The 25,642-nt window shown below is 41.3% G+C and overlaps 1 protein-coding gene across 2 annotated transcripts in view; it reads right to left on the minus strand.

The window, feature by feature from the left end:
- Positions 1-25,642, minus strand: part of RNF150 (ring finger protein 150) — a 143,314-nt gene that overhangs the window by 37,142 nt on the left and 80,530 nt on the right. For both annotated transcript variants that reach the window (XM_061354108.1, XM_061354109.1), the window contains exons 5-6: positions 20,033-20,129; positions 13,793-14,003 (exon numbers count right to left, since the gene is read on the minus strand). In XM_061354108.1, the coding sequence (XP_061210092.1) occupies positions 13,793-14,003; positions 20,033-20,129 (308 nt within the window). The remainder of the gene's footprint in view (positions 1-13,792; positions 14,004-20,032; positions 20,130-25,642) is intronic.

Below are 25,642 nucleotides of genomic sequence, written 5' to 3' on the forward strand. Positions count from 1 at the left end.
ATCAACACAGAGAAAATATATTATGGAATTTCAAAGAACCGTCTACCCTGATATGAATTGGACAGCTTAATTATATATTTTGTCATAGGCCATGGCTTATCTATTTACAGTAGCTCAAAAGATAAGAATCGATTAAAGTGCAATTCAGCTGCAGAAAAATCTCTTGTAACAAAAAAAAAAAAATCCAAACTAACCCCAAACCAAATCAACAACCAAAAATCAGAATCATGGAGCCTCAACTGTGCAGTGTTGAAAACACTGTACACTTAATTTCTAATGCCCTGTGTTCAGATGCATCCCTGGTAGGTACTTGTCTCCAATCCCCCCTCATACACATCCAAAGAGGACAGCCCTGACCTTTGCTGAGCACTGGCAAACTCAAGATGAGCCACTACCAACTGCTGGAGCCACCATAAATATCTCCTTTAAAATAAGCAACCTGAAATGCTTCATTTTTTTCATCTTCTCTGAAATCTACGTGAAGATGTTGTTTTAAAACAACATCCAGAAAGGGCAGATAGTGCAAAAACCACGCTTCAAAATAGCTTCAGTGAACAATTTCTTTAACACACGGAGTATTTCTCTTTATTTAAAGACAAAACCTTAGGACACTTGCACTGGAAGTGATGTCCTGGGTAGTTGAGTCTACTCTCCACTACTGTAGTGGCTGCACAGTATAACCCCTTTCAGATTTGCTAGCAATTAGCACCATTCACTGCACCAACTCCCCAGCTACTTAGCTCATCTCTTTGCCGGTGCAGAACCGCAGCCGGATGTCAGTTAAAAGCTATAATACCTGGTTTTCAAAAGAACCCTTCATGTAACACCAACCCACAGAGATTTAGATGTTTTTTTATATCCTACAATGACAGATGAGTTCATTGCTAACGCTCCGTTCTCTTAAACCCATCAAGCCTACCAAACCTTGCAACACGTTTTGCATTCCAGTATAATTATTCAGGTTTTGGACATGAATTATTCCAGACCTGAACTTTCCTGCAGTCTACTCCACAGTTTCGCTATCAGTAGCATTTTCTACCTACGGCTGTGGCTGGTTCTCTGATTGAGAAGTGAATCTGACCATGGCCACAAACAAACGTGAACTTACGTACTCAAGGCTTCCTAAAATAAGAGCTTCCTGCTACTTGGATGGTTGATGTACCAAGAAGGTCTTTGCGTGCCCCTGGGCAGTTGTAAGCTGAACATGCCTTGTGCCAAGCTGTGGTTGCAGAATGATTCAAACTGCTGCCGACATTTATGTATTGGTAGGTGGGCTATGACATTGTATGCACTAGTATAATCTGTAAATCTTGTGTAACTGTGACTGAGTACGAGCAGGAAGGGTGAAGTAGATCTACGCAGCCATAAACAGCCCATATATTCCAGCAGGAACCCTTCCCAGGACTTCCTGCAAACTTAACAAAACCCCCTGATTTAATCTGTCTATGCATAGTTGTTTTTGTGAGTAACATGGCTCTTTTCATTAGTTTACAAATCAGGAAAAAACCCCACCAAAACCCCAACAGAGACTGTATCAAACCCTTTTATTTTTGGAAAAGTAAAATGTCTTAAATGTCCTTTGGATCTCCTTTATGCTGCTTTCACAGTTTCCTTAAAGGATTTAACAATATTTTTGATGTAACTTTAAACAGGGGAAGTTTAGATTGGATATAAGGAAGAAATTCTTTACTGTAAGGGTCGTGAGGCACTGGAATGGGTTGCCCAAGGAAGCTGTGAATGCTCCATCCCTGGTGGTGTTCAAAGCAAGGCTGGACAGAAACTTGGGTGACATGGTTTAGTGTGAGGTGTCCCTGCCCATGGCAGGGGGGTTGGAACTTGATGATCTTAAGGTCCTTTCCAGCCCTAACTATTCTATGATTCTATGGTTCTATGGAAAAGTAAAACAGGCACATTTAAAACTCACCACGAGCACGTGAAATGAGGATTAGAATACGACTAGGAGGTATACAGAGCCACTGTCTATTTGAAATAGAAATGTCCAAAATTGTATTGTTTCCAGCAGCAGGGCCAGTGCACCAGATAAAATTCTAACAAGCTAGGCTGTGTATATTAGAGCACATTCACAGAGAAACACAGAGTACAGAAAAACTGAGAAAAGCATTCCTAAAGACAAAGGTCAATAGTTTATCTCTTGTTATGTTCATTTAAGATTTTTTAAATCAGTTGATGCCAATCTCCTTTTAATTGGAACCTTTCTTTGACAATGCTGCAATAGCTCAACATTTTTGGGTTTTTTTTTTTCCCATTAAAAAGTAAATCTTTGCTCTGCCAGGCCAGGCCTCCTACATTCAAACGTTGTCTAAAAGTACATTTATAAAAATAGTTTATGGAAAGAAGGAAAAATAATCAAAAACTGAAACCAAACTAACAAGCATTTTGACTTAAAGATTTTAAATTAATTTAATGCAAGTCTCTCACTCGCCCCTTGTCTCCTTCCTGCCTGTCTCCTGTAATGCCCAAAATGAGCCTTTATGAAAAAGAACATAGCAGAGTTTTACTTGACCTGACTCCTTGACCTGAGATGTGAAACCAAGTTTTGTCTCACCAGCCTAAAGCAAGAGTTCTGACATGCTCCCTCCTTGTTTATCTAGCTCCTTTAGCTTTCCTTGCCTGTGGTTCAAACAAAAGAGTGATCTCTGTTTACTTGTTTACAAAATGCTGGATGTGACAATTAAAACTCAGAGAGGGGCAACCAGGGCAATAAGCAGCAAGGCTAACACTAAAGGGGAAACTTGGTCTCTCCTAAAGGCCACTGAAGGTGCCTAAAGTGCAACCAGGATAATTTCTCCCTGTCCAAGTGCCCTTGAAAGGCCTGGATTTCACTCGTAGGAAAGCTAGTAGGGACATCAGTAGAAACTGGTCTTTGGTTGTATAAATCTAGGGCCATATAGCATTTCCTTTCAAATAAGCTTGTGGTCACAATCTAGTTTCAAGTGAACAACTTTGGCAATAGAAAATCCCCTCCGATCCACTTGTTTTATCAGAGACTTTTGCTGAAATGCTCACAAGAACATAAGAAAGGCCAAGACCAAGGGATCCATTTCAGACTTTCTTCTCATATCAGTGGAAAGGTCAGTTTAAGTTTTAACAAGCTGCAGCTGGAATTTTACTAGAAAATATGTTCATTAGGTCACTTGAACACCACCACTACCATCAAGACCTCCCTAACACTCCACAAGTGAAACTCAAACTGGAACAGAGAAATTTTTAACGCTGTTTCAGTCTTTCCAGTGAATATATACTCCCTTTCCACCTTCTTCTGAGTTCTGAGCTTCCACACTCCAGAGGGGCAGAAGAAAGAGATACTTCCCTATGCACCAGTATGTACCTGGAAAGGTAAAAATAACAAAAGATCTCTGAAAACCTGAAAACCAATCATGTAACTTCAAACATGTAAATGACTTTGTACTGGTTCATGATTGTTTCCCTGGGGAACACTACTGTGAAGTTAGGAGTAAAAATTTAGTGACATTAAGTTCAGTTTTAACCCTGAAAAAGTTAAAACTTTCCGGGTTAAAGTTTCCTTTTCCATTCAAGTTCTTCACTTTCAACTCCTCTCATTGAAAAGCTGCAGTCTCCAGGAGATTCCCAGGCAGTTCCACAAGAGTGTTTAGACCGCAGGAACTTTTAGGAAAAATAAAGATTAAAATATTGCTACATTATTTATCTAGACTGGAAAGAGGCTTTTAGAAGCTGAATATAAATTCAGAGTAAATGTTCAGCTTTTACAAGGGAGGTGGACTTGCATCTTTCAGTCATAATCAGGCAAAACCTGAAGGATTCCACCCTGTGGAATATGCAGCTATTACAGTAGTTTAACAAGGCACTTTTGAGGGTGAACAACTGAAAATATAATCTTTCTACCATAGCCTTTCTTCAAAACTGTTTCCTTTGAAGTGTTTCTTTAGGCTGTAGGTTACTCAGCATCTGGGAGCATGTTACATCTCCCAAAGCAGGCCAGCAAAGGGTCACTTTCCTAAAGTCTCCTACTCTGAGAGTATTTTGGTCTTACAGACTGACAGCTTTTCATGCACAGAAAGACAATTTGCAGGTGCCACTACCTTTTCAAAAACCAGTTATAAAGAAGTAATGAAATTTAGGAACATTTAGCTGAATTCAATATCCCATGCACATGGGGACAAAATCTGAAGCAAGGTTTGTCCTATGTACTCAACACACCACATTTGGTGGCTGTCTCCCAAAGACACATTAGCAGCTAAAACCACTTTAATTACTTGCATAAGAAATTGGCAGATTTTTAAACCTCCTTTGTGTGATCCCTCTCCGTCCTTCCCCCTGAGATACTCTGATTTAACAAAGATATTCTAGCTAAGTGCTCTTCATATGCTGACTTTGCCAGTGGTATCTTTGTTCTATAAGTTTTCTATGCGTTTTCCCTCTAGGACTATGGTTTTTCATTGTCTTACAGCACTATTAATATGTGTATTAACATAGGATTTAATTATTGCCACAGCAGATCATATGTTTTTGTTACTCTTCAAGTGCCTCAGATATGTTAAAATTAGTTAAAATAAAGAACAGTCAAAGATATTGTCACTTGCAAAAGACAGCTGCAGTAAAATGACAGGTTGGGTTGGTATGTCGTCATCTCTCTCCTGGGCTCTTTGGAAGCCCTGACATTACTTACTGCAACTCTGTTGTTACTGCACACTGTGCTGAGTACAGCCTGAGTATATTCCTCAGGGTATCAGCCTTATCACTAGTGGCAAAGATGGCATCTAGTTGGGCTAGAATAGAACCATGTGGGTCCTGTTTTCAGCATCCCTAAATGTGAGGGCTTACCCGCTTCTCCCATCCCTCACAGGCAGGAGAAAACCCTCTCCTAACACTCATGCCAGTAGTTGGATATTTCCTCTCAGATGTTAGGCTTCACCTGTTATCTACTTTTCTTCTGATCATTCATGTTTTCTACTTTTCCCATCTGGCCTATCAGTTTCAAAGCATGAGTTTCAGGCACAATTTTCACTTGCCCACATCCGGAACTATAAAGATATAAGACCAATTACTACAGATTTAGTGAGAACTCTCACTTCTAGGTGAAGTGACCTGGTTACTCTGGTAACCCTAAAGGATCTCTGAAGCACCCTAATTTCTGCTGGAGTTGGAGGTAAGTAACAAAAGAAAGAGCTGTTTAAAAACACAGTAGGGCTTGCTGGTATTTTATGAGCAAATACCAATTTATTTCCTTTTTGTCCAGGCTGAAATTGTAATTACTATAAACTATGTGGAAATCTCAGCTGTTGTCCCTACAAGAATTTGAAGAAAACTTGAAGTGGAGCCTTTTTGGATACTTTTTACAGGCCAGACATCTCCTCCAGGACTATTTATCTGTCATTAAAAAAACATGACACAGGTACATGCACACAGGCTTCTTTCACTTAATCTGCTTCTAAATGCAACTCTCTCATGCTTTTTGAGAAATCAGGACTGCTGGCTACAACACAAGAAGTACAGGTGTAAGCATGCACATGACCCTTTAAATGCTTGTGGGAAACCAGACTGCTTCCATGTGCAAACAGTTAGAGGCTCAAAGTCTAGATGAGTAAGGAGAAAAACATATATAACAATGACTGGAAATGGTATTCGGTAGAGCTTTTGCCTGGCTTACTTCATGAGTGACCTTCAAAGCAGCCATGACACTGTGGGAGCATCAACACAAACATATACTCCTATATGAAGCAACGCAGTCAGAACAAAATACATGCAAGCAGAATCAAGGGTGACTGCTGCAAAAATTACACTACTTTCTATGAGCCTCCAATAGCTCAGCCTTGTGTTTTTACTCTCCCATAGGCATAGCTGCCTTTTCACTGCTTTTCTTTTCCCAGTAAAGGTATTAGATTTGTTTGTTTGCTATCATCTGCTCTTATCTGTGAATTTTTCAGACATGGGTCTATCTGGTACTGTCTGTGTATATAAGGACTGGTAGAGCAGAGCCTGACCCTGGCAGGGGTTGCTGGGACCTGTGCAGTACAGGTGAGCATTATTTTTGCATTTATTATCTGTCTGAAATAATAGCAGCACTCAGCAGCACTGACCTTGGAGTGATCCCTTGCTGTTGCTCAGTCTTACTTGTTAATTCTTACTTTCATGTGCAGATCCAAGCTGGACCCTTGTCTCCCATTTGTCTTTGTTCCTGAATTGGTCAGAAAAGGATTCAGAACCACAGTAGGAGACTGTGTCTTAAAGTGCACTTCTTGATGATTTCAGTGGAGGCTTTTGTATAAAAACTGATGAGAATAAAAACTTCACAGAGATGTGAGCACGAGTCTTAAACAATCAAGCAGATTGTGTGCAAGATGCTGAACATCTCTTGCAAGGTGATGCTTTCATTCTCAAGTATATATCAGAGATCAGTGAATATTAAGTTATCCAGTCTCTCTGAGTTCAGATTTGTATTTTACTCTACATTGTTTGTCCATTTTGCTTTAAAAGCTTTCTTGTTCAATGTTTTATCTAGATGTCTGCTGAAGATAGTGAAATATAAAGAAAGATATAAGCTATATTATCCCTGACCCCAGTCCTCAAATCCCCTTGCATGGATGCAATGCACATTCAAAGCAATTTGGTATATATAAACATAAAAGGCATGCTTGTGTGCCACCACAGTGTGGTGGGTTGACCGTGGCTGGATACCAGGTGCTCACTAAAGCTGCTCTGTCACTCCCTCAGCTGGACAGGGGACAGAGAATATCACAAAAGGCTCGTGGATTGCTGGACAGGGAGATTGCTTGCCAATTTTCATCATGGGCAAAACAGACTCAATTTGGGAATGTCTCATTAGGGAAGGGTAATAAGAAACAAACCCAAACCTTCCCCAAATCCCTCCCTTCTTCCCAGGCTCAACTTTACTCCTGAGTTCTCTATTTCCTCCCCCACAGCAGCATAGGGGGACAGGGAATGAGGGTTGTGGTCAGTTCATCACATTTGTCTCTGCTGTTCTTTCTGCTTCAGGAGAGGACTCTTCACACTCTTTCCCTGCTCCAGTATTGAGTCCCTCCCACAGGAGACAGTCCTCCATGAACTTTTCCAACATGAGTCCTTCCCATAGGCCCAGTTCTTCAGGAACTGCTCCAGCATGGGCTTTGCATAGCATGCAGTCCCTCAACAACAGAGTACTCCAGCATGGGTCCCTTCCATGGGTGCAGTCCTCCAGGAACAGACTGCTCCAGAGTGGGTCACTTCCATGGGTGCAGTCCTTCAGAACAGGCTGCTTCAGTGTGGGTACCCCACATGGTCACAGCTCCTGCCAGCTCCTCTGCTCCAGCAGAGGCTCCTCTCTCCCTGGAGCCATGGATCCTGCCAGGTGCTTTCTTGAGCAGGGGTTCCACTGGACACAGGGGAAGCTTCCCACAGAAGCCACCACTGCAACCCCCCTGCTACGAAAACCTTGCCACAGAAACCCCGTACACACACTTTATACACTAGCACTTTTCCTTACCAGGTTTCATTGTCATAGATAATAAATCCCTTATGCCTGTCATATTCACTCACCATTAATAAAATGCCTGTATACTCAGGTATGAGCATTCAAATGAGATTTGAAACTTCATGCTTACTTCTACTTCATGCCTGTTTGTTTATCCTGATTTCTGGGCAAAATAGACAGCTGTATAGGCTCTAGTTGTGTCTGCGATAGTATGCTTGCTTGTGGCAATAGCGTTACGAAATCTGGCTTAGATGTACCACTCTTCTCTTGTGCTCTGCATTTCTTTCCTCCTGTTGTGCTGGCACAACTGTTTCAGGATCAGGGAACTGATCCAAGTAAGAAAAACAAACCAGGAAGAAACTGGTTAGCTCCTGGACTGTACTGGGCTCACAAGGTAGCTGCACAACAGAAGTGCAACACGGAGGCAAGAACAAGTAATGTGGGACAGAGAGAGGCAAGCTGGTAAATACCACAGCATTTTTATGTAGAGACAGACATATAAATGGAGCTTCCACTGCTGAAGGAGGTCATTTTCTTCTAAATCTTTCCCTAGTTGATTATTAAACAAGTTTCTTAAGATCTGCAGCCTTTTTGGCACCTGAGGTTAGGCCAAACTACCGTGTGTACCTACTGTGCCACCCGACTGGGGCACAGGCACAGCTCATGGTGTCTGCAGGGAAGAAGGGAGATTTGGGAACCAGTGTTTTCATCCGTGCTCTGTACTTAATGCCAATATACACAGCAGTCGCGAAACAGAAAACAAACATAAAAATGCAGACTTCAAATTTGCTGTTTCACAGCATTTCTGTACATCCCTTTTTGCAATTTGCCGTACAGAAACATTTTGTCTGTATTTCACATGTTAACAGGGAAAGGAAGAGCAGTTTTATAACAGGAAAACTTCACTGTCCATTCACAGAGCCAGGCAGGAGTCTTTGTAGGTGTATGTAACAATCCAGAGCACATTTTTAGTGCCAATTAGATTTCACTTGGTGATTCTTTCAAACCACTGCTGGTCTGTCAAACCACCAATGCTATGTTGGCACTGGTGTGAGTCTGAAAACAAATCTAGGACCTCAGCTCTCTGGAATTTTCAGTCCACGGTAACTATTTAGTGCAACATCTACACAGGCTTTTAATACAGCTACCAGGAGTTATGTCATACTCGAGGCACATGGGACCAAATCTGCTCAATCTTTAACTAGGTCTCATCAGTATTCTGTCTCCAGGACTGCACTAGGTGCTAATGCAAGTGTTAATAACTTTCTGTATTAACTACTGCCTAGGGAGTGTTTCCACCTTTTCCTCCCCTTTTACATTCTGCTTAAAAAGAACCCTTTAATAGCAAGGAGGAACAGTCAAGTGGTTGCAAGACAACAGCGGATCAGATTCTTACCATGCACTTTCATCCACTTCCAAAGGCTGATTATTCTTCACAAAGACATTTTAGACATATGCAGATCATAATAATTACTTGAGAAGTTGTATTAATAGATTTAATGAAGAGCTATCAAAGAGACTTGAAAGTGTCCTCACAGTCACAATGAGCTATATGTTGGCAGGGTTTTATGACAAGAACAAAATGAGAGACAGAAAAAGAACTGCCAGTATTCTGTAGACTGCCCCCGCTGTTGCACAGCCTGCCAAACTTGGTGGACTTTGCAGGTGCCATGGCATCCTGGGGGAGAGTTTGTGGGTTTTCATACTGGAACTCCTGTGCATGTTTGCAGTAAATTATTTATGGATCTTCCTCCAAGCACAGAGACAGTACTGGAGGGATTTCTGAGGCCGTATGCAGTGTGACGAGACATCCCACTGAAGAGAAGAAAAAGGCTTGTCTAAACTGAAAAGCTAGAGGTATTCACCAATAGAGAGCAAAGACTCAGGCAGCGCACATTATCTATTTGCAAGTGCCACATGGGTTGAGGGAGATGGATACCCATAAAGATGAAAAACATTTTCCCCTTGCAAGTGTCAGCATAGAACCTTTAAAATACCTCGATGCTACTTTCCCAGCAAACTGGCTTTCTTAACCTTATCATTCAATCCCAGCTGAGCCTGACCCAAAGAATGTCCTCCTCAAATCCCAAATCCCCTTTCCACTCCTCCAAATCTGGTATGGCTGAGAGCTTCTCCACATTCAGATCTTAGCCAAGACCAGCTCGCACTCACATCACCTGTACAGCAGGAAACTCCACCTGTGCTGAAATTTCTAAAGGTGCTAGCATTTTGTGTAACTCACTACTAAACATTAGGCAACAGATTGCTATGACGTATTATTGTGGAAAAAGATCCTTAGCTTATCTTCTTTCATACCTTCTGGACAGCTGAAAACTAATAGGGTCAAAGCAGGAAACTTGGCTGAAATTAACTTTCATGTATTTCACACATTCTTTTTCTAACTCCAGTTTTTCAATTTTCCCATCCATTTTCATCAACTGATTTCAAAAATATCATATTACAAGATACTATACCAGGATCCTGCACAAAATCCCACCACAGAGAGCAGTCACTAAGACTAAATACTAAAGACTTCAGGCTGCAGATGTGCCCAAGGGACTTGATGAAGGCTTGAATATTGGTAGAAGCCAGCTCAGAGAAACTGACGGTCCATTTTTAAGTGCCCAGTGGTACTCAGAAGGTGCTTGGTTTAGCAAGGAACCCTAGGGATGGGCCCCCAAACAAAGTTCCATCCAGATGTTCATAATACACTATGTCATCCAGGGTTCCATGGAGGACATTATTGAGTCAGGAGCATGGGGAGAAAAAGGGAGGGAAAGAAGAGGAAATGTCTGCTGAGCACACACAGAGAAATAGAAAGAAAAGCACTGGCCAAGTTCCAGAAATGAAAATCTGGCCCCACTGAAGTAGGTGGGAGCTTTGCCATCAGATTTCAATGGAGATGGAATTTCACCCAATGTGAACAGTACTCTGGAAATATCCTCCCTCCAGACACACTGTGGGAGCTCTTCTGGCTCTGAATACTCACTGGAAACACAGAAAACAAAATTAAACACAAAGCAAGACAATGCCAGAAAGATTAATCAGCAAACAAAAAGGATGCAACAATTAAGCAAAGTATTGTTGAAGTGGGTGGAAAGAAGAAGCTGAGTCCTTTACCTTCTGGACCACTGAACTTTGCCAGGAACACAGAGGGATGCTGGGTACAGGGTGCCACGTCAAGACTGCATTGGAGGTAGTCTGCACAGATTCAATAACAAGAGGAAGAAAAACTTCCAGTGCAGAGTCAGCCTTGGAGTCTGCTCCCATCAGTAATGCTATATAAAGAGGCCAGAACCTAGCAACTTCAGCAAAGATTTCTAGAAGCAGTCAGCGTCATCGCCTACAAATTCCCAGGCAGACTAGTTCACAGAAAGGGCACGCTCAACATGCTCTGCAGTTGTGTAACTATGAGGATTCTGGAAATGAGAAATGCAGTCCCTGAACACAATAAACAGTACCACAATACCTATGAAGCCCCATCTATATGACAGCTATGAACTAGTTATTTAACCTAGAGTTGCTATCTGATGTTCCCCTTCCACTGGCTTAAAAGTTCAGGCTGCCTAAGGTGCTAAGTTCCATCTTTCAGAGTGTCTGAGTCCACATAAGGCAGCTGGAGGGACAAATTCCCATCACTGCTGGAACTCAGCCCCTAACTTTCAACTAAGGACATCTTACTTGCTCTCTGCTGCAAGAAAGGACCGAAGCGCTCTGTTTCTGGGAAATACTTCAAATTGCACCACTTTGGATGTGGTGATGACAGCATGTAAACTTGCATACCCACCACTGACTAATATTCAAGTACTTCTGACTGAGATGAGAAAACCAGATTAAGATTCATGTCTACCAATAACGGGTGAGTGACAGCAGCTAACCATGCATTAAAACTAGAGTCCTCTGAGTGATGGTGTGTGACAGGCGCAGCATAGGCAGACACAAACCAACCAGGTTTTGGAACTTCCCAAGGTCCTTTGAGCTTTCCTCAGGACTCCTCTTTCCTCACAAAACAACTGGAAAGGTCTGTTTTTAGCAGCGGGTCACAAGTCACCCCTGTGATGGCATGAGGCTCACAACCTTCACTGAGCTCAGGCCATCTCCCAGTTTCTCCTCCCTGCTCTCATCTCCCTCTTTTTCAAATAACCAGGCAAAACCCCTTTTCACAGTCCTTCCCCAGACCAAATGACCAGCCTCTTCCAAGTGACGGGCTCTCCTGACGCTCTGTGGTTTGCTGCCTCATTACCCATATGCCTAGGCAGACCCCTGGTCTTGGTGTGAGCTCCTAGTCCATGGGCTCTGCTGTAAGCCTTCAGGATTGCCCAGTCTTAGCGTCTATTGCCCATGTTATTAAAGGTAAGGGGAAAAACAAAGTATTGCAGGTCCTTGCAGTACTCTGCTGGCTCAGAGCAAGTTTCTGACCCAGTTACTTAGCTGGCAACTTGGAAAATGAAGAACAAATGTGTTGGGATTTCCACAGACTCTGGAAACAAAACTGCAGGGGAAGGGAGTATCTGGAGAGCTACTGAGCTCTAGTGTGCCCTGGCTGCCTCCACACCATTGTTACCCCTGATGACAAACCAGAAGAACTGCTTCTCAGTGTGCCAAAATTCTGGGATGAAAAGCATGGACTGCCCCTAGGGCTGGGCTTCACACCAGGCTACTGGCTCTTCTCAGCATACGCATGCAGCTGTGGGTGTAAAGAGGAGCTGCTCACTTCAGGACTGTTAAGAGGGTACAGCTGAGACCACCATCTAACCCCTTCTTTAGTTACATTGTGGAACCATGAAGTAAAAATCTTTCTTTCACGGTTTACATCAGCCTCAAAAGAATTTAAAAACAATTACTGGAAGGAACAAAATAACGTCTCATTTTGAACAGCTCTTGCCAGCACTCAATGTGGCTTCAGAAAGCTGCATGTCACCAGTTGACAGGCTCACCACGGATGGGCCTACAACCCTGCTCACCCCTTGCTGGATCCAGGGCTTACACCATAAAACAGCCAAAACTGAAACCAGCACCTAATCCACAAAGGGAGAAATTAAAAATCCACTTCTGCATCACTTGTAGCTAAGGTTGGAAGTCCAGTGTTTCCACAAGTTATTTTCACTGCCATGGCACTGGCTGCAAGATGAGGAAAAACGTGATTATCAAGTCTCTCCATGGTAAGGAGACTAATGTAAACCCACTGTAGCCTAGTTCCCTCATCTCTCTCTCCTACCTTTTACACATCATATTATTAGGTGTCTTCTTTTTCACTCCCAGACCCATAGTATTACCTAGAAACTGTTGAAAATATGTAATTTTTCCCAGGACCCATGCTGACTCTATACACAAACCTGTATTTTTGTCTACCTCCTTTCAAGTATATGTGATGATTTTCTACAATAGCCTTGTCAATACTAATACACCGACTGGTATCAGACATTTACTTTCTACTGATCTGCTATTTTACCTAAAAATAAGAATTTTAGACTAGCACAATCCTCACTCAGAACAGCTGACAACATTCTTTCTAAACTGTCAGAGTAGATTTTTCATGAAAGAACATAATTTTTAGGAACAGAGTCATGCAGACATTTTGAGAGTTACTGGTTCAAATGGCGCCCCTTAAACAAGTGAAAAGGAAACACACTGAAAACACCAGAAATTCTCCTTTTCTTTTTTTTTTTTTCCCCACAAATTGTCATCATTATTTTGCTACCCTTAGGTTTTCAAGTACAGGAATTCTGACCATCAGTCCTTCTGAAATGAGAAGTATAAACAAATAATCAGACAAGCTTCTGTTGATGGAAGATAAAGGAACAGCAAAACCAGAACTAAACAGTCTTTTTTCTTGACCAAAAGTGGTCGCTGCATTCACTATTTATTTTATGATATGCAGGTAAGAATAAATTCCACATAGTAACATGCAGTCCAGTGAGAGAAGGCAGGCCAAAGGACATGCACCTATCTGCTTCACACAGAAGACAGGTGATACACGGTGGGCTATCATGGTAAATTGTATCACTTACTATAAACAATATCTGAAGATGACCATAGTTTTATATTGTGTTGACTATAATAACTTGTTTTGTCCATGCAGAGGACTCTTAGAGTTTGCTATTGAACACACTGAGTTTGACACAGGCTGCAAGTGTTTGCAGTACAGCAGAATATATTTCAATTTACTTACCCTGTATATTTCCACTGGGCTTAAAGTAAGGCCACTGCTCCAAGTGAAAAAGCCCTCAAAGGCTACTTTCCCCACACTAGAGATGGGCTTGTGATTCGGGTTTCTAAACATTTATTTCAGTGCAAATTCTGCCAGAAAGAGGAACTTACTGCTTGTTGTGAAGTTACCCTCCCCAGCCTGGGGAAATGAGTCTACATCTTGGATGACCTGTAGTACTCCCACAGTCCGCACTGGGGGATCCAAGGCTACAGAGCTCTCGTTCACTGTTATATCGCTGGCTCCTGTTATCTGGTTGGTTGGTGGTCCTCCTATAGATGCTTCCAAGTCTGGAGGTATATCATCCATGCAATCTGCATTTGGCTAATGGGAAGAAAAATAAGAAAATTGGGTTTTACTTGATAAAAAAGATTTAATTTACCTGTTGCCACTTCTTCAGGGTTTTTCACTTTCTCAAAATATTCTTACTTATACTTTTTAAAGGGTTTGAAAGAATACACATTAAAGAACTAACTCAATTATTGACATGATCTGCTCAACACAGGCAGATTGCTGAGTCAGATTACAAATGTAAACAGAGAGAGAAGCTGAAGGGGAATGATTCTCTTTTCCATAAATACACATTTTATAGAGCTGGTAACAGAGCTTTCAGGAATAAGAATTCAAGAGAACTGCCTGTGGGCGCAACTATGTGTGGGGTGCAAAAATAGAAGCTAAAGCTGTTTATAAGACAAGATTTTTAACATCAAAAGATCTTTTCCTTTGCTAATATTGTATTTCGTACAAAATAAAATTATGAGAAAAGAAACAAGCAATAATGAGAATTTGAAGAGTATCATTTCATCCGTAGCTTTTCCTGCTTTGTGGTTCAGAGAGAGCAAGGATGGAACCCAGTTCTGGGGAATTTAGACACTTCTCTTTCACAGTTACATAGTGAATGCACCAACACCTCCAGAATAAGCCAAGATCTTCAAGTCAAGGGAAGCAATGAGAGGGGGTTGTGGGGCCCGCCTGTTGTACAGTATCCTTAGCACTGAGTACTCATAAAGAGCACCTAGGCTTCAAGTGGGCACAGGGCAGCAAAGAGGATTGTTTGTCCCAAGATACTATGTCCAAGAGTAGTTTCTATATTTGATTTCTTTGTACCTGTCTGTTATATGCCTGATACTCCCGTTTATACAGCAGTGATTTCTGTGGAGCTCCCCATAAACATTGGGGACAAACATATGACTAAAAAAACCTCTTTTTCCTCTAAGAGGAAGCAGATTCTTGTGCCATTTGCCCACAGAACCAGGTCTAGTTCTCCCCAAGGCATGGAGAAAAATCGTTTGCATAACTATTTCAAGAACTGGATTTAGAAGTTTAAAAAACCAAGGCTGATGCAGAAATGAGGATGCTGTGTGTTAGAGTGCAATGCTTCCAAAATGACAGAGGGACATAGCCAGGTTGAGCTGCAACTACACAGATACCTTGCTAAGATAGAAAATGTAAAGTTAAGTTGTTCCCATTTATCTTTATTCTCCAGGAGACAGAAAGCTAATATGGACCGGTCACTTGAGGTTTCCCCTAAATTCCGTGGTCTGAAACAATTTCACTATGTCATTATCCCACCCTAAGGTAAGTGATACGAATTGCCTCTGCCTTGCTGCTGCTCAGTACTAAGCAGAGATGGGTTTAAACTGCTAGTCTGGAAATCCAACATCTGGATAGATCAAGTCAGAGGAGATGTACTCTGCTCTGTGGATATAATTTTTTCTATTCTTAGTTGTTTCACTTGCTAAGGCACTTATGAAAATCTCACTACCTGCCTATCTCCAACAGCAGGCACCTAGAAATGAAGCAAAATATGATACAGCAAAGACTTAAACAGATGCTTAGCTTTAAGCACAAGAGTAATCCCTTTGAACTCAGGCATAGGTTACCATATGCTTACATATTTTGCAGAACCAGAAACTTAGCATGTTTTGCCTTTTCCCATACATTTCCTCTCTGACAAAAAATTGTCACATATTGGCTCCAGTCTAATTCACGAGCAGGAAGAGCTCTTCAGAACTGGGATAAAGGAACATTCAGCTTTTCACCAGGTTTTAATGGAAGTGATTGAACTTGTACTTTTCTAAGTGAAACAACAATCATCTGTAAGACCTAGATCCAAAATTATTCCTTAGATCTATCACTCTTTCCCTCACTCCTAGGTGTTATAACAAATGCTTTCAGATTTTCATTTTAAACTTTGGCTTTGATGGCAGTGTATCTTAAAGGAAAAAAAAGTCTGGTTTTTCTTCTCTATTATAGGAAAAACTATTCAAAAGTTTTTTTTCAGGGCATCAGTTTCCTGTCCTTTGCTCTGATTCTGGTTATTCCTAGAATGTGGTTTTATCACTAACTTTTAAAGCTTTTAAAACAGGGAATTACAATTGAAAGCAAAACAAACATTAAAGATGCAAAAATAGCATTGCTTGATATAATTAATCCCTTACTCCCGAATCATTTTAGTTGGAAAAAAATGCCTCGAAATAAGCAGCATACTATAAAACTAATGATATGAAATACTGATCGAAAAAAATACATTATGGCTTTTGCTGTCAGAGTGACCCAGATACATTTGCTAAGTTTAATTATATTGGTTTCACTCATTCCCTGCATGTAAGTGCTTTGAGGGCACAATTCCACTAAAGTCAAGGGAAGGCTTTGTATTGACTTCTGAGGGCTTGGCTAAGGCTCTTAGTGAATAGCTTCAAGTCATTCAGTCAGCTGCCAAAAATGCGGCTGTCTGCATATCCAGCAGATATTTGCAGAAAAGGGGGAGAAGCAGGCGAAACTATTTTATATGATATGATCATCCCAATAGCAATGTAGGTCTCTGGAAGTGAAAGACACTTTTACTGATAATTCACTTCAAATATTACAGCCAAATGAGGTACAGTCTGAGCTGGATTCACCAGCAAAGAGTCAGTGGAAAAGGTTACGCCAACCATTTGCTGATGGAGAGTTAGTTAATAGCCCTCTGGAGCTACAGAGTGCTATGGTGAAAAGCAGAGATGTTAGGGTGCTCAGCTACCGTGAAAATGAGTGCAGTCATTTTGGTGCCTCATGGCAGCCTGGGGAATTTGGTTCTAGTGAAGATAATGTTTGAAGTCCCTGTTACGAAATAAATGGAGAGTTTAGATGTGAAGTGAATTGAAACATTTAGATATTTGGGTTTTAACCGATCATTTCCTGGAAAACCCTGGGTATTGATGCTAAATGAAGCACAGTATATCCAGTCACGCAAGCCAGCTCTTTAATGACAACCATAGGACAAACATGCAGCTGGCAGGAAAAAAACCCATCACATTAGCTCTACCTATGGTAAGATTTCCTCATTCCTCCCATTGTAAAAGCCTGCAAAAGGACTTCGGCAAATTTGCTCACAAGTCTCCCATCAGCGACTGCTGCCTGCCTAAAGCTGCTTTTCTGTGTGTGAGATTTCAGCTAAGATGGCTCAGCAAGCCTCAAGAATGTGGTTAGGGAATGGCATTTTGCTTTATGCACTCTACAGAAATGTCTGCCACCTCTCACTGAGAAGCCCTAGAGCTTTACATCTTCTTCCAGGGAAACATCTTTTGCCACAACAGCCTACTGACATCTGGCTAAGTTACGAGCCTTTGAAATTATCAGTTCATATGAGCTGATAGAGACAGGTACGTTATTCAGGACCAACAACTACACTCTCCAAAGAGAAATGGGCTTTGCATGGTGCCTGCAATCTTATGGTAGCACAAGAGAGCACCCCACAGGACTGATGCCCTCAGCTGGTGCCAGGCCATGGGAAGGGTGAGGATGCACAATTTCTGTGCAGGTGGAGAAAAGGTCCTGAGAGGTGAGCGGGGAGAATGAGCTTTGACACCAGGGCAGGAACTACAAAGGATAAAGGTTGGGCAGGAGAGGTTATACAAAGAAGCAGGAAAGGGGACTGGAGGGGAAAAGAGGAGGAGCAGGAGTTGAGGCATAGTTCAGAAAGAGAAGGCAGAGCAAGCAAAGGATAGCTGTATAGGAATTTTTAACCCCCAACCTACCTGATGCTTTTAGACTCCCACTTCCTCTGCTGTCAGGCAGAGGAAACCCCTGACATGAAGGTTACCATCTGCTCCCAACTTCCATGGACAACATCTCCTACTGTAAGTCGCCTTGAGGGATAAGGCTCTAGCATGCAGCTCTCCCTTTATAAACCTAATTGATGAGCCATGTGGGTGGAGCCAGTATGCTCCCTCCAAATGATGTAGTTTATTTTCTTAGAACAACCTAAGGAATTTTTAACAGAAATTCATACAATAAAATCCTCTAAACAGAGGTTGCTAGTGGAACATTAACATTCAAGCACTTGACTTTGAGACCAGCACTGAGGTAGATTCTGAAATCTTACTGTGACCCAGTTGTTCGTGTTGGTTTCAGCAGTAATTTGGGTTGTTTCTTTTAAGTTTTTTTATTACATGCCCAGTGCAATTATTTCCACAAAAGTTCCATGTGGAAAGCTCTTAGCGAAGGGAGCAGGATGGACCCCTTTCTGCTAAGCAGTACAGAGAAAACTAGACAGAGCTGTGAGAAGAGAAACGATACCTGAGGAAACTGAATGCCATTTTTAATTATTCCTGGCAATTAAGTTCTATACCTGCCACCACAGAGCTGTTTACAAGTAGTAAGAACCAGTCACATAAACCAAAACCCTTACACATGGCCTCTGGACCTTTTCCCTTGATGTACCCAGCCTCACATAGCCTGCGGACATGTTTAGCCTCCAGCAGCTGCCAGTGAAATCAGTGAGAGATGTATTCTGGTCTCTTTACATTAGTATGTAAATACTAATAGTACTAAACTTTCTGGGAAGACCTCAACATCTCACTGCAGGCCTCCACAAAGCGGAGGTCTGCTTTGTTTATATCCCCTGTGTATGAAGGCGGATGAAGAGCATGTTAAAGAAATGCTCAGGCAAAAATGTGAATGGACCAGTGTGAGAACAGAGATCATAAGGTCCTGTATGGTTCAGAAGAAAGCCATGGAACAATACACTGGGTACAGAAGTGTCAAAATCCTGCGTAACTGCTTGTTGGCAGGCCTGTGACCTGAGACATGGAACCTGGGGAAAAATTTCTGTATTAACTTATGTGCAAAGATGAATGGCAGAGGCAGCCTTCCTTCTGTTTTTTCCTGACATCTCAAACACTGATCTAACAGTTGTATCATCTTTTAACATTTTAAAGACAAATACACATGGCTTAGTAGAAAAAAAAGTAAAAAAAAGCAGAAAAAAACCTGTAATAACATGTTATCCTAGCTACAATACTTCATTTTTCCCATTTAAAGTTTTTATGTTAATTTGTATTAGATTGATTAACATATCTGCCTACTACAGTAAAAACATACTTCATCACTTGCTGTGGAAACTCTTCTGCAGCAACCTGCTTGGCTTCCCAGTCTCCATGAAAATGAACTCTTGGAGAATGGCTGTATCAGCTCCCCTGGTATGTTCATATGAGCTATGTTACTTTATATAGCTCTTTCATATGTCAGCGAGCATGTCACCATCTGTAACTGGGGAGGGTATTTACAGCACCTGTTAATGCATCAGCCTATGGTGTTGGAGTACTGAACTTCACTCTCACGTGGCAAGCCTTGCACAGTGTGAGAAAGTGACTCACTTCTTCCTGGTGAAGTCCATGATCTCTGTGATAGCTGTGGTTAGGAAACTGGCAGACAGGAAACACACTATCTGAATGTAAACATGCAACCTAAAAAGATCAATTCCTTTGGCAGCTTCTAATCACATCTGAATGTTCCAAATAACAAAGAGCTTAATAATTTCTTTTATGTCATGTGGTTAATTGCTGGGAGAAATGCTTCCTAATTGGAATTAGGAATACAGAGATTGCTAGAGATAGACTTTAAGAGAAATTTGAGAGAAAGATTTTGCTCCCCAGAATAAGCAATTAGTTGTCCTCAACTAGTATTGCAGGAAAAATTCTACTTGCAGACCTTCTGCTTTGAGATTTGAAACAAGAGCATGATTAAAAAAAAAAAATCCAGTTCTGATTTAAAACACAAACAAAAGCTATGTGAAAGAATCTATAAATCTACCAAACACCAGTAAACAACCCTCTGCTCCACAAAGCAAGCAACCACAGACACACAAATCCTAATATCCAACCAACCCCCATATACATGCTCTTCCTTGCTAATCAAAGTGGTGTGAAGAAGAGAGGTAGAATCAGACATTTCAGCTTGTACTCCCCCTTAATAAATCAGTAACATGGCAAGAAGAGAAGGATGGGAACAGAAAGGCAAAGGGCTAAGGATATATCCAAGTAGCTGGTATTTCCCTCCTGCCCCGACCAGCTGCTCTGTGATGTGCTTACCGGGATCCCTAGAGCTTTTAGAATATTCATTTTACACATCGGGCAGGTACGATGGTCTAGCAGCCAGGGGTCTACGCAGGACTTGTGGAAAAGATGCCTGCAATGAAAACCAGGACATTTTAATTTGAATCCACCACAGCACAATTTATCACCTAGGACCAGACACTTCTGAATTCAGTGAAGTATTTAAAATGGTGTGGTTTGTGACCTCTGCAAGGACAGCAAAACTACATCCTATACACACAAGACTAAGCATATCTCTGTAGCATCTCAAGCACATGTGCACACTGAGCTTGGAAGAGCACATACATACATAATTGGGGAATTAAAAAACCACACAAAATGCATCAGCAAAACCCATGTTCTTTAAACGTTAAAGTCAGTAGGCAAAACCTGCTTGATGGTAAAGGTAAAAATTGCATTAGTGTGTCTTGATGGCTCTGCAGACAAATCTGATTACATATTATTTAAATGTGAAGCCATAGGGGACTGGGTATTTCTTACAATGCAGGAAAGAAAGTGATTTAAAAAAAAAATTCTACTTTTCATTTAAATAGAAAAACCAGGATGATACTTTTTAAAACATTCTCTCTGACTTTCCTGCTCTTCAGAAGTTACCCATCAGAGAGAGCTCCTAAACAATTCCAGCCCTGAAGGGGTCGGTGCTAATCTTGTGCTCAGTCTGAAATGACCACTAAGCAACCTCTTAAGTCCTGTGGCTGCTGGGGGCCACTTAGACATTATTCAGGTGCAGGAACAGAAAGCTTCTTGTCTAGCTTTGCCTGACACTAACTAAGATAGAATATAGAGATATTTAGTGTGTGTACCTGACTGACAGATGTATTTCCGCTTGTGAACATACTCTGTGGCTTTAGAGAACAAATATTATAAAATGCAGGAATGTGGGGCTTATGATCTATGAAATGGTGTTGAGTAGGTCAAGTAAAGAAGGGGCTCAGCCCAAGGCCGTGAAGTTTGTTCAGTAACACTTCCTCTGAAGAAAAAGAGGAATATTTCCCACCATGCACACTGCCTCAGAAATGACACCGGCATTTAGGAAACTGAAAATTGACTTGACTTCCTAAAACTCCTTTTTAATCAGCTAGAATAGAATAGTTCACTTGGAAAGAGCGTTAGTTCCACTGTCTAATATAACTTAATAACAACAACTTAAGCAAAATTGAAAGAAGGTATCTTATTCTGAAATACGAGGCTCGATATACATACACAGTCTTGCTCTAAAAGGCACAAATTAAAACTAATTTGCTTGTTTTGACACACCAATCTAGATCAGCTCTAGAAAGATTTTCTTTCTAAGGCGTGCAACAGGCGTCACATATTTTACTTGGCAGAGCCTCAAAGTCTCTTTTCAGTCTGCTTAAAGTTTTACATTCTGTTTGAACTTTTAGATCTGTGTATTCCCCTGCCTGGCTTCCCCAGTGTTGCTACTGTCCCAAGTGCATCACCCATAGAGCACAGCCACACAAACCCACCAGGTAACCACAGGCTCACAGCTGCCCAAGGACAACTGTATGAGGTTCAACAAGGTTCAGTGCCAGATCTTGCCCTTGGGTCATAACAACCCCATGCAACACTACTACAGTCTTAGGGAAAGTGGCTGAAAAACTGCCTGGTGGAAAATGACTTTGGGGTGCTGGTCAACAGCTGAATATTAGCCAGCAGTGTGCCCAGATGGCCAAGGCGGCAAACAGCACCCTGGCTGGTGTTTGAACCAGTGTGGCCAGCAGTGCCAGATAATTGTCCCCCTGTGCTCAGCACTGGTGAGGCTGCATCTCAGATACTGTGCTCAGCTGTGGGCCCCTCACTACAAGAGAGATATTGAGGTGCTGGAGTGGGTTCAGAGAAGGGCAACAAAGCTGGTGAAGGGTCTGGAAAACAAGCCTTATGAGGAATAATTGAGGGAACTGGGGTTGTTTAGTCTGGAGAAAAGGAGACCCTATTACTCTCTCAGATAACCTCTACCTGAAAGGAGGTTGTAGCGAGGTGGGTATTGGTTTCTTTTAAAGTAAGAAGTGACAGGACACAAGGAAATGGCCTTAAGTTGCACAAAGGGAGGTTTAGATAGGCTGTTGGGAAAAGTCTCTTCATTGAAAGGGTTGTCAAGCATTAGAACAGGCTGCCCAGGGAAGTGGCTGAGTCACCGTCCCAGGAGGTATGCAAAAGACATGGCACTTTGGGACATGGTTTAATAAGACTTGGCAGTGATGGTTGGACTTAACGACCTTAAAGGTCTTTTCCAATCTAAATGCTTTTGTGATTCTAAGGCTCCACCTGGAGCACACACCAACCTCCACAACAACATACAATCTCTGAGAAAGCCAGAATCACTTAATACACCAATTTTAAATATTTACATGGTACGTATTCAGCTGAATCGGCTGGCTGCTGTATTGTGTCCCAGCCTCTCTCACACCAGACACGCATGGGCTTTCAACTTGATCTAAGATATTGAGGTGCACTTTCACCTCCATCTATTTGTAACCCTGACTCTTACTAACATGGTATCAGCCCACATAGCAGCTGGCTGGTGTAATAGCTGGCTTCAGGCCTAAATAACACTAGAAATTCAAAGCCAAAACTGTGTGAACTCAGTGTCTTATTCTTTTCAACGTTTTTTCTCCCTACTAATAGATGAAATGGGTGCTTTGTGAAACAAAGCTACATGGCAAATTATTGCATTCCTGTATTTGGTCTGACTTCGCACAACTACTGGCAAAGGGCAAGTCTGTTCTTGGAAGTTCAACCTAGTCTAATTATATCAATTGGCTGCAATACCAAACTTTGTTAAACCTCATCTGATCCTGTATGTCAACATGATGAATGAAAATGAAGCGTCGTGATACGTGGAGTTTAAACCACTTTACTAAGGCCATGAAAGTTCACAACCCTCCTTCCAAACAGGATTTGCTTTAATGGATAAAAACACAATGCACTAAATTTTGTTGTCTCTTCTGTGTAACTCTTCATTCCTGTCATCTCAGGAGGGACATATTCAGCCCATCATAGGGCAAGCAGCCTGAGTAGGTGAAAACAAAAAAGTACAGTCCTCAAGCATGTGTAATTTTACATTTACAATTCTAACCAACAGAATTCCCTGGGTATGTTAATTCATGGATGGTACTGAAAGTCAACATCGTGTTTTTCAGCTATTTGGACTAATGATGAGATTCTTGATAGTGATTGGTTTTCTTTAATTATATACTGAAATCCATAAACAAATATGCTTAATGGCAAACATCTGAAGCATGTTTGTGCCAAAATAATCAGTACGTTTTAAAAACCTGAGATATTTATTATTCTCTTGGAAAAATGAGTAAGAATAAAAAATCCCACACCAAAAACCAAAGAGATTTCCAAAATCTGTTTTGGATTAAAAAAACCCAAAACAACAAAAGTAACTTCTACCAAGCAATTTTACCATAGACTAGAAAGCCTCCTTTTGTTTTCCAGTTCAAGCTTTGTAAGCTTCAGTCAAGCAGTGGTTCATATTACAGCAGTTCATAATGTCTGTTAATCACCAAAAGCTTGGAACAAGCCTTAAAGACTTGAAGAACTGAAGTTTAGTGTTCCTGAAGCTGGCTTCAAAAACCAATAACCTAAAATAAATCCTACCATTTAAACACATGACAGATCATGTCACTTTGCACTTCTCAATACTAAATTAGCACAGTGTAGTATGGCTCTATTAATTTCAGATTTAACATGCACAACAGAACTTGATTATTTGACACAAATTTATGGGGAAATGGAATGTTATAAAAACCAGATAAAGATTTGAATTTTTTAATTTTTGTCCCACATTATATGAGTAGAGCACTCATAATAACTGATTTTGAACATGTAAACATTTGTGCAGAGAAGTGAAGTGGCAGGCTTTGCAGACTTGGATCTGAAACTTATTTTATTCTGACAAATAAGCCTGATTAAGTTTATCATCCAAATTAAGGCAAAACAAGGGTCAGTCCTCAGTAAGATGAGAGAGCAACTGCAGTATTTCACTGTCACATGGTAAGACAATGATGTAAAAAGATCAATAGCAAGAAAAATCCCTCTTCCTCTGAAATTCTGAGTGTTTTAAAACTGTTTTGAAAGAAAAGAAAGGGTAGAAGCACCATGGATGAGTTCAGAAGTAATGACCCGTACAGGGAGACAGTAAGAGAGATATTTCAAGTACAGGCTCAGGACATGGCTTTGACAATCAGAGTCAGAGCTAACAAAAAATGTGTGCAACCCCAGGCATTGCAAAACTATGTTCATTTGGATGGGTTGAAAAGTTTCTTAAAAGACCTGTACTTGATTAGTTGAGAGGAAGGCGAGAGGAGAGGAGAGGAGATCTCATAACAATCCTCATGCAAAACAAAGACTTTCATAAAGAAAAAGGAAACAACTGTTCTTCAGCTCTCCTAGGGATAAGAGATGAAATGATGTGTTTAAAGTGCAGCGAGACCCAGGTTACACAACAGGAAAAGCTTCACCAGTCAGGGTAGTGAAGCACTGCAATAAATTATCAGGGGAACTGCAGAGTCTTCATCCCAGGAGACTGCAGAGTGTGTTGGAAAAAACTCCCAAGAACAACACGGGCAGTGTCCCTGTGCTGTTCCAGAGGTGGTGGCGGCCCCCTGGGATCCCTCCTGCGTTCTTCTGTGACTGCATGTGCCTGAGTAAAGCTCACAGAGCACAAAGAAAGGAAAAGACCCTCAAAGTCCCAGCACATTTCATTTACTATTAACACAACGGCACTTTGTATTTTTGAACTGGACATTACTTTTGTTTGAAATGTACTTAAATTTTCTGTAAAGCTGCAATTTTAATCATACACGAAAAAAACAAACCCAATTTCAGGCTAATCGCAAAATTATACTACTAATATATCATTGTAAAACTATTGTAAAGCTTTCAAATTGCCAACAGTCCTGAGGAGCTTTTTTTCCAAGTTAAGGGAAACTTAACTGCTCTCTTCCCACCTCCTACTCCTAGCCCTACCTTTCCAAACTGCATGCAAACAAACCTAGTAGTCATGTCATTTTTCTCAAAGTGTGAGCTAAGAGAAAAGGAGACAAAAGCAGAAAGAGAGGTACATCCCTAAGGACCCTGAGTAACAGCATCAGTTGCCTGGACTAGAGATAGGGCTGAAGCAGAGGATTGAGAAGGGTTTTGGTGAGCAGCCCTGTAGTATTCAATTAGAAGGTTTGAGCTTTAGGGGGCTCATGTACAGTATTATTTGTTTATTTTTGAAGAAGAAGAAAGGACAAAAGATGATAATGATGAGGGTAATGAAAAGAAGGAATCAAAGGGAAGAATGCGATGAAATAATTTTCACGGGAGGACTGAGGACAAGCCCGATGACTGAAGCAGTCTCTGAAATCACAGTTGTTCATGGGGTGGAGGTCCAGAGGAAAGGAGCGAGCTGGAATGGGGTCAGAAAGTGTGTTTATTGGTGACAGAAATGAAACAACAAAAAAAAGAGCTTATGAAGAACTCAGTAGAGATGAGGTTGAAAGAACTGGTTTGCCTCTCTGTAGAAATTTAGTAAAAGTTCAGTAAAAGGCACACAATTGGAGCAGCAGCACTAGCAACTTCTCCAAAGCC

This window comes from Neopsephotus bourkii, unplaced genomic scaffold, assembly GCF_033783945.1.
Source record: "Neopsephotus bourkii isolate Nb327-2 ecotype Australia unplaced genomic scaffold, CSIRO-AGI_Nbou_v1 NB_718, whole genome shotgun sequence".
In the NCBI taxonomy this organism is placed as follows: domain Eukaryota; kingdom Metazoa; phylum Chordata; class Aves; order Psittaciformes; family Psittacidae; genus Neopsephotus; species Neopsephotus bourkii.